The sequence below is a fragment of the Pempheris klunzingeri genome, chromosome 1 (genome assembly GCF_042242105.1).
Source record: "Pempheris klunzingeri isolate RE-2024b chromosome 1, fPemKlu1.hap1, whole genome shotgun sequence".
In the NCBI taxonomy this organism is placed as follows: Eukaryota; Metazoa; Chordata; class Actinopteri; order Acropomatiformes; family Pempheridae; genus Pempheris; species Pempheris klunzingeri.
The window spans coordinates 11,392,887-11,405,122 of NC_092012.1; the positions used below are offsets into that span (position 1 = coordinate 11,392,887).

At 41.2% G+C, this 12,236-nt stretch overlaps 1 protein-coding gene across 1 annotated transcript; it reads right to left on the reverse strand.

The window, feature by feature from the left end:
- Positions 1-1,870: 1,870 nt before the first annotated feature.
- LOC139202452 (uncharacterized) lies at positions 1,871-9,056 on the reverse strand. Its single transcript, XM_070831946.1, has 8 exons — positions 9,015-9,056; positions 8,426-8,551; positions 8,200-8,345; positions 7,404-7,521; positions 6,350-7,090; positions 5,304-5,464; positions 5,079-5,196; positions 1,871-3,213 (listed from the first exon to the last, which is right to left on the reverse strand). The coding sequence occupies exons 2-8, from the start codon at positions 8,541-8,543 to the stop codon at positions 2,828-2,830; spliced, it is 1,788 nt and encodes a 595-aa protein (XP_070688047.1). The 5' UTR covers positions 8,544-8,551; positions 9,015-9,056; the 3' UTR covers positions 1,871-2,827.
- Between the last annotated feature and the right edge of the window lie 3,180 nt (positions 9,057-12,236).

Consider the following 12,236-nt stretch of genomic DNA (forward strand, 5'->3'; position numbering starts at 1 on the left):
CCCATCGGCCATCATCTGACAACGATTTTGCCTTTTTTTTTTTTTAGATTCATCTGCATTCATAGGCAGATTTATGAAGAGATTAACCGAAATGTTGTGGCCTTGGATATCCGTTATCGGGATATCTATGTAGCTACCAGGATTTGGCAATATTTTAATCAAAACATAATGACAGGTTTGATCGAGTCTTACTAAACTACACCCACACAGTCATGATGAAGCAAATTAGCTTTGTACATCTTTTAATAATTTTTTTTTTCCCCAAAACTTTAACTTTGACTGGTGCCTGTTTAGTCATGATTATTTAAATACTTGAGAGCTAAAACCACACGTTCAGATGATGCATATAAATAATCAAAGTTGCTGCAGTGCTTTACTCTGCAAAGAGATGCAACTTTAACAAAAAATGAATACAGACATGATGTTCACTATGATGAAATACAACATGAAAGAGCTCTGCACCAATTTAGCAGCAACATTGTCAGACTGACAATGGACAGTTTTTTTTAAGAAAAACTCAGTTCAGCTGGGTGTGTTCTGCTTGTAGTGGCTAATGTTGCGTTGAGCCTCAAGCAGAGATGGTGAGCATGTGTCTCTCTAACTCCATTCTCACAACGTTTTTTTCATTTTCACACTTGTAATCTTCAGCTTTTTCTCGTCATACAGAGATTAGTGGGAAACGATGACTAGAAAACGAATCTGTAAACCTGAAACAGCACTGCATGCATTTGTAAATATCAAGCATGCACTGTTTTTGGCTGATGAGCTAAAATGTGTAAAAACAGCTGGTATGGTCCTTTACCCCTCCTGAATCGGATAACAAATGAGGACACATGGTTTTCATAGTGGCAGTGCAAAAAGAGGAGCAGACACAGGTACAGACTACATAATACGTCTTTAACATTTATATTTGAGATTCTCGACCATTACAGCTTATAGATTTAAAAAAAACAGAGTGGTTTCCTGTCACTGTCTGTAGTGTCAGTTTAACCAAAGAATGATTTTCTCGTATTAAGTTAGTTTGTCAAAGAAAGAATGCCTCTTACTCCTACTCCTAGAAGTGATTATGTTTTTAGCTGCGACTTGTCTGCAGCGTCCTCAGCACAGGCCTCTCCGGGTGCGCAGGGTCTCACTGGAGTCCGTTGGGTTTGGTTTCTGACAGAGTTTGTCCTCATCATCTTCACTTTTTACTTTCCGCTTCTTCTTTTCTTCGTCCTTTTTTTCTCCTGTCGTCTGTGTTTGGGGTTTGGTTCAGATAGATGTTTCGTTCAGGGCTCAGCTGTCTACCGTACGCGTTGCCAATGACAGTCTCTCCGAAAATGGCCTTAACTTTCACCACAGGACTGTACCGTCCATTTCTGGCACCTCTGTTGCTCTCACTCTGCCGGTGTCAGGAAACACTTCAGAAATGCTTCTTCCGGATGTTGAGTGTTTATATTTATAGTCATAAAATCTAGTAAATGCCAATATTTTACAGAATGTTATGAGATAAGGTTGTATGCTCTTATTAGTATTATTTTATATCCATTCTTCCTCAATGACGTGAGAAAGACCCCGAGCTACTGTCACATATTTTGTGGTCACATGGAATTAAGTCACAAACAAGGAAAACGACACTGAATAAAAACGATTTGGAAGAATTTGAAATGTGTCTTGGTCATCACTCGTACATACAGCCATGCAGAACAAATGAGTGTCAACCCATCTGGTAACGGCTTCTGTGTTTTTGTTGTTTTGTTTGAAGCTTTCGAAGCGAGCGGTTTCTTTTCGTTACCCTCTGCATTTGAAACTTTGAAAAAGATAAAGTACAAGAAGAAGTTAAGAGACAAAGGGTTTTCTTTCAAATTATTTTTAACTGTTGAACCACAGAAATGTAAAAAAAAAAAAAAAAGATATTTCGGTTACAAAAATTAAAAGAAAAACATTAAATCTTCACATCTGAGAAGCTGGAAAAATGATAGAAAAGATGTCAATCAATCAATCCATCAACTACTTGTCTCTCTTCCATACTATGTGATAAAGTTTATAGTTCAGACAACAACTAAGCTAAAACACAGACTGTCCTGCTCTTCATAACAGTGCAAAGCATAATAAACCTTATAACCTTACATACAGTACCAGTCAAAAGTTTGTATACACCCTGTCATTCAATGGCTTTTCTTTTTTTTCATTATTTTCTACATAGTTTAATACTGAAGACATTAAAATTATGAAGGAACACATATTAAATTAAGGAGTCATCAAAAAAGTGTTAAACAAACCAGAATATGTTTTACAATAATACAAATAAAGCAACGTTACATGAGAAGGTGTGTTGATGCTTTTCACTGGTACTGTATATCAGCACTGTATATTTGAATATTTATCCACACCCTGTTCTCTCACTCCCAAGGTGCACACATGTTAAGGGTAGCAGCATCTGACCCCCCCCAGACCCCTCCTAGAGGGAGAAAAGTGGCTGTTTGGCATCTTTAAAAGTGATATTTCCCAGGTTAATCACACAGTTGTGATGATGGTTGAAAATTTTACTGCTGAAATATAGTATTTTGTTCATGCTGGAGATGACAGGCTGTGCAGACTCTGTATAAACCACACCTTCCTTTCACTACAAATCCAAACTGACACTCTTCTCCACTTTTTTCTGTACTTTTTTCAGATTTATATACAAAATATTACAGGAAATCATCAAAGGAAACCTGTTAGCTGTTCTACTGTCAAATTTAAATTGCTTTACTGCTTTTAATGTAGCCTTACTGTAAACTTGAATATACACTCTGTTGCTGTGGGGCCATTGAGCGATCCATCTATCCATTACCGCGTCTGTCCGTCACTCTCTACACGTTGCCATGAAGATCTTCATCTCTCCGTCTTCAGCCAGCAGGCTTGTGTGAAAACTCTTTTTAAAGTTCTCCGTGAAAGTCAGATCCGTCTCAAACCTGACCTTGTTGGCCCAGATCAAAGTCGTTCCTGGTTTGCAGAAATGCTTCATGGTGACCAGGAGCTCGTCCAGGAAGTCGTGATGGTAGACCACGTCAGCTGCCAGCACGTAGTCGTAGTGATACACGGATGTAGGGAAGGTGCGCTCTAGGTCGTGACCCCAGGACAGAGTTTCCACCTGGGGCAGGTGCCTGCAACGTCCCCTGGTGTTCCTCATCACGTTGGCTTGGAGGTTACTCAACACCTCAGGTAAGTCTGTGGCTGTGACTGAAGCTCCTGAGGACGCAGAGACACGAAGCATGCCATCACCATAGCAACAGTAACAGAAAAAGGCCCGTATTGGTGACCCTTGTTGAGGTTTAAACTTAGACCGTTCTTGTTTTGTTTAGTCTGTTGATAAAATCATCAAATTTATGATTTCATCAATTGTGATCTTTGTGGGCTTATATTAAATATATATATTTTTTTATTATTATATTATATATATATATATATATACACTACCGTTCAAAAGTTTGGGGTCACTTAGAAATTTCCTTATTTTTGAAAGAAAAGCACTGTTTTTTCAATGAAGATAACATTAAACTAATCAGAAATACACTCTATACATTGTTAATGTGGTAAATGACTATTCTAGCTGCAAATGTCTGGTTTTTAATGCAATATCTACATAGGTGTATAGAGGCCCATTTCCAGCAACCATCACTCCAGTGTTCTAATGGTACATTGTGTTTGCTGATTGCCTTAGAAGGCTAATGGATGATTAGAAAACCCTTGTGCAATTATGTTAGCACAGCTGAAAACAGTTTAGCTGGTTAGAGAAGGTATAAAACTGACCTTCCTTTGAGCTAGTTGAGTATCTGGAGCATCACATTTGTGGGTTCGATTAAACTCTCAAAATGGCCAGAAAAAGAGAACTTTCATGTGAACTTGACAGTCTATTCTTGTTCTTAGAAATGAAGGCTATTCCATGCGAGAAATTGCCAAGAAACTGAAGATTTCCTATAACGGTGTGTACTACTCCCTTCAGAGAACAGCACAAACAGGCTCTAACCAGAGTAGAAAGAGAAGTGGGAGGCCCCGCTGCACAACTGAGCAAGAAGACAAGTGCATTAGAGTCTCTAGTTTGAGAAATAGATGCCTCACAGGTCCTCAACTGGCAGCTTCATTAAATAGTACCCGCAAAACGCCAGTGTCAACGTCTACAGTGAAGAGGCGACTCCGGGATGCTGGCCTTCAGGGCAGAGTGGCAAAGAAAAAGCCATATCTGAGACTGGCCAATAAAAGGAAAAGATTAATATGGGCAAAAGAACACAGACATTGGACAGAGGAAGATTGGAAAAAAGTGTTATGGACAGACGAATCGAAGTTTGAGGTGTTTGGATCACACAGAAGAACATTTGTGAGACGCAGAACAACTGAAAAGATGCTGGAAGAGTGCCTGACGCCATCTGTCAAGCATGGTGGAGGTAATGTGATGGTCTGGGGTTGCTTTGGTGCTGGTAAAGTGGGAGATTTGTACAAGGTAAAAGGGATTTTGAATAAGGAAGGCTATCACTCCATTTTGCAACGCCATGCCATACCCTGTGGACAGCGCTTGATTGGAGCCAATTTCATCCTACAACAGGACAATGACCCAAAGCACACCTCCAAATTATGCAAGAACTATTTAGGGAAGAAGCAGGCAGCTGGTATTCTATCTGTAATGGAGTGGCCAGCGCAGTCACCAGATCTCAACCCCATTGAGCTGTTGTGGGAGCAGCTTGACCGTATGGTACGCAAGAAGTGCCCATCAAGCCAATCCAACTTGTGGGAGGGGCTTTTGGAAGCGTGGGGTGAAATTTCTCCAGATTACCTCAACAAATTAACAGCTAGAATGCCAAAGGTCTGCAATGCTGTAATTGCTGCAAATGGAGCATTCTTTGACGAAAGCAAAGTTTGAAGGAAAAAAATTATTATTTCAAATAATAATCATTATTTCTAACCTTGACTATATTTTCTATTCATTTTGCAACTCATTTGATAAATAAAAGTGTGACTTTTCATGGAAAACATAAAATTGTCTGGGTGACCCCAAACTTTTGAACGGTAGTGTATATATATATATATATGTTGTCTGAATGGAACTGGAGAGTCCTCACCCAGCAGACTGGCCACAATGGTTACCAGTCCTGTTCCTGCTCCCAGCTCCAGCACCTCCTTTCCCTGCAGCTTCACCCTCTGTCTGTTGTTGTCCAGGAAGGAGCACAGGGCCAATGCCTGCAGGACAAACCGATACAGACCCCTTCCTGTGATTTGTTTTCTACATATGTATCCAACTATTTGTATAAATGGTGTATTTGTTCAATGCTTTCTGATGCGCTCACCGCTGGCCACATTACCGCTCCAAAGGAGTCTATGGACTCATAAATGACGATGTCTTGCCCAGCGTAGTGGTAGATATCTTTATCAAGGCTGCGGTGGATGTTGGGAACCCAGCCTGGTGGCCTGTACGGCTGCTCAGCTGTTTGTTTGATGTGCGTCTGTCCTGTGAAGAGAGGATGGATCAAAATTGTAACGGAGGTGAAACAATAAAGGCAAAAATAAAGTTTAAATACAATGTAAACACACAATGCAACAATATTAACGTGAAACACAAGTTAAAAAGAAAATCGAATGTCTCAGTACGTTGATGTGATGCAATAAAAAGGCATCAGTGCTCTGACAGGCACAAGAAGAGACAAAACATTTTAAGATGTGAACCAAACAACCTCGCTGGAATGAAAAAACGAGTCCCTGCTTCTCTTCCTTATAAGTTCAGACACTCTTCACAATTGGACAGTTCATAATAGTTTTGGCCTCACCACATTTTGGCTCCACGTCCATCTGGTTTCACCTCGTGTCTCGCATCTCGCATCTCAAATTTAACTAACTGCCACTAATCCTGCCAGATACATTAATGTCCCAACCCTCTTTTTTTTATCCAAGAGTAAGTTGCCAAAGCACAAGACGGCAGCAGTAATTGAGCCAGATAGAAGTAAAGGCCAAGGAAAAATAAATGCTGTCGTAGCTTCTGATCATGTGTAACCTTGTTTGTGGCGATGGAAAATACTGCATGTTAAAAGGATGGCTCACCTCAACATATTTTCTCACTTTCTGTGGTTTCTCTGTATTGGAATATTTCTTTCCTGGATGAGTTTCTCTGTTGCTCAAGACATCTACAGGCTGCAAACACTTTTCCTTAGACCTACTTCCCACTGAAGACGTAATCCCTATGATATAGAGGTGGTGGTGGACATTTCAAAACTTAAGCAGATGATAGAAAAAGTTTCTTCATGTCCTCATAGCTGGAAAGACGAATGCAATTTGGGCGAACTGACCCTTTAAACAGGAGGAAGTGGGACTTGTGTTGATACAGAAAGAGACAACTCACCTTTAACGTGTCCATTGCCGGCTGTGGTGCAACTACTCGAATCACTGTTTCCTGGTTTGTCCTCCTCGTCCTCTCTATGGTCGGCATCTTTGAAGGCCGTTACCTCCTCCTCCTCCTCCTCCTCCTCATCAGACTCATGCATTTCTTCCTCACCATCTCCTCTTTCAGGCTCTGACATAAGAGGCTCCTCTGCTACATCATCTTCTTTTCCTTTATTTTTCTCTATGTTGACGTAGTGCAGCTCAATGTCATTGCGTTTTTCCTGCACAGCCTTTTCTTCGCTCTCCTCATCCTCATCCTCAACCTCCACCCTCTTTTCTTCCTCAGCTTCCATCCCTGCATCATCTCCTTCCTCTTCCTCTCTACACGTTGCCATGAAGATCTTCATCTCTCCGTCTTCAGCCAGCAGGCTTGTGTGAAAACTCTTTTTAAAATTCTCCATGAAAGTCAGATCCGTCTCAAACCTGACCTTGTTGGCCCAGATCAAAGTCGTTCCTGGTTTGCAGAAATGCTTCATGGTGACCAGGAGCTCGTCCAGGAAGTCGTGATGGTAGACCACGTCAGCTGCCAGCACGTAATCGTAGTGATACACGGATGTAGGGTATGTGCTCTCCAGGTCGTAGCCCCAGGACAGAGCTGCCAACTGGGGCGTGTGCCTGCAGCGTCCCCGGGTGTTCCTGCTCAAGTTGACTCTGAGGTTGTTCAGGACCACTGGAAGGTCTGTGGCCGTCACCCAAGCACCTGAGGATCAAATCTTTCAAATCTTTTTCAGAAATAATAGATAACCTCTCAGGCTCATCATTTCTCCTCTTTCAGGCCTGTCAGAGACACTCCAAGAGGGCCCATGAACTCAAACACACTACACACTGGAAAGAACTACCTGTTAATTACCGAAAGCATCTCTTTACGTACTGATTGACACTCTCACACTAGCACAACCATTATGGCCCATGTGCATCAACTCTATTTTTACTTAATGTGTTTCGTTTTCGTCTCTTGTTTTTTGACTGACTTGTACTCTGTACCTGCCCCAATGGCAAAGTGAACTTCTTACCGAGGAGCGTTGCTACAACAGACACCAAGCCGGTTCCTGCCCCGATCTCCAGGACGGCCTTGTCCACAAGACTCAACTGCTCCCGATGTGTGTCCAGGTAGTGACAGAGGGCCAGAGCCTGAGGGAAGGTCAAGATGAGTTACAGAGAGGTGTTTCACGGTTCAGATCTCCTGGAGCAGGTTAAATATAGGCCACAGAAGGCCACAGAGGCAAAGATGAGATAATTTACCAGCAAAGCCTTTGTAGATTAATGTGTTTAAGGGTGTCTTAGGCAGGCTGAGGATAGAGTCTAGAGGATAGAGGGGCCATCAGAGCGGAGGCAGCAGCATGTTGATGTATGACATCCCAATAATCCAGAACTGACGCTAACACTCTGACTAGTGACTGAATCAGGTAAACAGAGCCATACAGGTTGGTACTATACATGGAAGGATTACCGAGCGGGCCTGAAGGAGTAGCCAAAACATTCACTTATAAGATCTCACATGGGAGAAACCAGCATGACACATTTAAAGTGATCTTATCTGTAGGACTTTAGAGCGGCAGAGTTCTGCATGCATGCAATATGGGCCCTTCAACTCTATGGGCAGAGATCCAAAAACCAAAACCAAAGCGACAGCATTAGAAGCTCTGCCTAAGGCGCCTTGAGGTGCATGCGAATGTAATTATTGTGCTGGCTGCTAGTCAGTGTACCTGTCTTGCTTGGGTGCAGGGGTCTATTGTGTCATAATCCGCACAGTATGTATGTCATATTGTGGCAAATGAGGTTGCAAATCTGAATAAAGGTGCTACTCACTGCCGGCCATATCATGCCTGCATAGGAGTCAAGGCCCTCTTCGATGAGGATCTCCTGCCCCACATAATAGTACACCTCTCTGTCTGTCCTGTAGAAGAAACACGGAGCCCAGGCTGGTCTTTGTTGCTTCTGCGCGGCTGATTCATCTGAGCGATACAAAAGTCAGACGCTGAGATCTCTGTTGTCTGAATTTTGGATTTGGATTGAATTGTTATATTCATGTTACCTTTTTCTTCCTTTTTATCTTCCTCATCATTGTCATCATCGTCTTCCTCTTCCTCTTCCTCCTCCTCCTCCTCCTCCTCCTGCTCGCTTCTCATATAATCCACAAATAAAGTATCCATATAAAATCCTGTAGACTGTTGGATGCACAGATATGTGTTAGCATGTAAAGCATGTCAAAATAGAGAAAGTATATCAAGCGCATTAGAGACTGAGCTTCAATGAAACATTTTACTAATGTAATCATGTTCTGTCTTTTAATGTGATAGTGTTCTTAGTTGTTTTTGATTCTATTGTGAAATAATCATTAAAAAAAAAAGACAACATAACATTTAGCTTACTTATTTTTCTACTGTAATTTCAGCCTTTCTCTCCATACTTTTGCTGTGTTTACATTGTCATTTATTTTCTTTTGACTCTAAATGCAGCCCTACAGTCAGCTAAATGAGGCAAAACAACTCTGGGAGAACACACCCCTCAAATGTGACCATCTCATATAAGCAGTGCACAATAAACTACATACTATCCAAATTCATGTTAAAAACTTCTCTCTACAAGTACTTCCATAAATATAGTAAAAACGGACACCCTACCTGTGACCTTTGACTTAATGCTGCTTTATTTCCCAGTGAGAGGAGCAATCTGAGTGCATCTGGGGACCTCTGACTGCAAGGTTATAGAGACTCAGCATCCTATTGGACACACCCATCTTCATCACAAGGGCATGGGGGTATTTTTAGAGCCGTGCCCAATATACATAAACACATGCAAGATTCAAGAGCAGAGCGCACGTAGATATAAACACACAACCACACACACACACACACAAACACAAACACACACTAACGAAGACGAGTGAGAGAGCCAAAAGGAGAGATCCAACGACAGCAATGTTATGACACCAACAGCCTCGGATCGTTGATTCCGGTGTTGTGTATGGACTTCCCTGCTGGTGCTTCCTGGAAGCTTCTCTCCAAGGTCTGTAACCTCACATGGGATATAGTTTGAATGGATATAACATGAAGGAATACTAGACCTGTAAACATGGCTGCACTAACTCCAGTTTCCAGTTGCAATGATCAAATAACTTTTTGAGATTTGGATTTTGGGTTCAAATATTGGGATATTGTACATAATCGCTGGTGATGCTTCAGCTTTATTTAACGGTCAATATAGGATTTGTGTTTGGCTTGAACACATCTTCAGAAAGAGCCTTTGTGTTGTCATGAAAACATTTAAAAACTTAAAGCCTCCTAAACTCTCACTTTTAATTTCTTTTAAATTGGTGCACCTTCTTTTGCAAAACTTGTATCAGACGATAACGTAAATGAAAAGTAGATCAATGTGAAAATGACGCATGTTGTCTTGAACATGTCCTCGTTGTGCTTACTTGCTTTCTGCAGTGGCCTTCTGCAGTAACAGGATCGGGCTGGCACGAAATCCCCAACGTATCAACCCCCTGAGAGAAGAAGGGGCCTCCTGTAACACAAACCCCAATTAGACCTGCCGTTTTAAAAGCCTTTGACAGTGAAGTATCACCTCCCAGTTTCAGGTATCATCAATCTAAATACGCTCACATCCCAAAAGCTGAAATCCATCCAGGATCTCAGGGTGGTTTGACACATTAATGGGAAGTGCACAGTGGTTAAGTAATCGCCAAACTGTGCTGTTGATGTGGAGCAGCCTTATTTTGATAGTTTTCAAGCTTGACGAAAGGCAGCGTCTGTCTCCCAGTGAACGGTTGTTTGTTGTCAAGAGACTGTTGAAAGACTCATAAAGCTAACTGATATCCCTGCAAGGCCGCAGACTGTTTTTCAGCTGTTAAGTATTTGTTTGTCTTGACAGTGATAAGCGGTGCTTCACTGCTGCCAGCTTAGATACCCTCTCTGTTCCTCTTTCATCCGACTCCTCACCGCGCCTATGTTTCTGCAGCCAAACAACACATATCATCACAGTGGCAAAAGGTCAAGGAATGAAAGGATGGAAAATGTTGGAGGACTTGGTGCCATAAATTAGATATCAGATTTAATAGGTCACATTAATAACAGGTCGCTCCAACTAACTCTGTCCAAAATAATCAGGCTAACTGGTGAGTGTCCAAAACATAAAACTGCACATAGGATGCTGCCCAATATGGGTGTGATCTCTAATTTGACCTTTTTTGAGTGTTTTTCTGGTGAAATGTTATGCATGTTGCACAGAGTGGATGAATTCATTGAATTAGTTGGATTTGCTGGTTTGGTTAACTTGATTATGACTATTGATTTCCTGCTCAACTGTCTAAGCTTTTCATGCATGTCACATTATGCAGGGATGATGAACACTGTATAAAACTCTAAAACTAACAGTTGTAAAAAGCTAAGCAACAAAATTGTTGCAGCTACTGTAATAGACCAATAATAAAGGCAGTTTCCGCTGAATAAAACAACAAAACCAAAAGTCTATAGTCGGGCCAGTGGTCTGGCTGTAATGGTGATAACTGATTATCTGGTTACTTTGGGGCAGCGGGAACTGGCTGTGAGCACAATGTTGGCATAACATCATCTTCTACGTTACTACGACAAACCTGTTGACAAAAAGTTCCTTATTTGCACATGTAATGGATACAGAGCAACATCATTATTTGAAATCATGTTTTCTGAATATTCACTTTTTTACCACTGTTATGGGCTCCACCAACACCTGAAGGAAACATCTTTCTCACTACTATTACTATTATTATTATTATTATGGCTCATTAGCTGCTAAATCCTCTGATATGTTCACCAGCCAGTCGCCAGTTGTGTCACATATAGTCTCATTGTTTTCAAAGGGTGTATCCTCTGCTCAGTGTCCCTTTCAGTACATCTCAGTCTTTGCTTGACATGCTGGACTCTATATTAACTAAACTGACAAACACAAAATATTTCAGTTTTTGCCCTTATTCTGAAAGAGAAAGAGACCTATTTACATGGCTGGAGAAAATTAATACTCCATTAATATTCCTGTTTACATGCAGCTGTGCATGATCCAGTTAGAGTACAATGGAATACCTGCAGCCACTGGGGCCATTTTGCATGAAAATAGGATTCTTCAAAGTTTTCCACTGGTGACTTACTTGTTCCTTCAACCACCTCCTTGAAAAATTATTTGCACATAAAACCTGTTCATATCCTAGTCTTTTAAAATGCTTAAAAGTAGTTGTTTCTCCTCCAAATCAGAAATGCCAGCTTTTATTTTGAAAGTGCATCTTAACTCCAGCCTTGTAAACTGTCGGCTAGTTGTTTAAAACGCACAGAGCTGACTGGGAACAGGACAGAGGCGGTTAAAAACCCCAACTCAGATGCATATTTTGAAATGCACTGTATATGCGTCCAATTTGGAGTATCCAAACAGAATATAGTGTACACGTGAACCACATCAAATTTAGAATATTGTCATGTAAACTTAGTCACTGTCAGACCTGGTCAAACTTTCACCAACCTCAGTTGTACTCTTAAGCTAGGTTGTGCTTGCTGCTGACTGTTATTAACGTTAGCAGGTTTTATCTCCAGTCATTCATGGTCCCCAAAGGATTCATCTTAAGAAAACTGCCAGTCATTCCAGCATTAAAGCTAAAACATTCAATAACTATTGAAATACTGAAATAAATGCATGTTGCTCCTGCTCTTGTTGAAACTAGCACTTCTAGTGGTGATAAAAAAACATGATCATATTGTCCATATGAAGTCACACAGCAACAGACCTCCTAAATAAAGTCCTCAGGGTCATCAGAAATTCACCCAGAGCCATCTTTGCCCACATTGCCAGTGCAGTGAGCGGACTGGACTAAAACA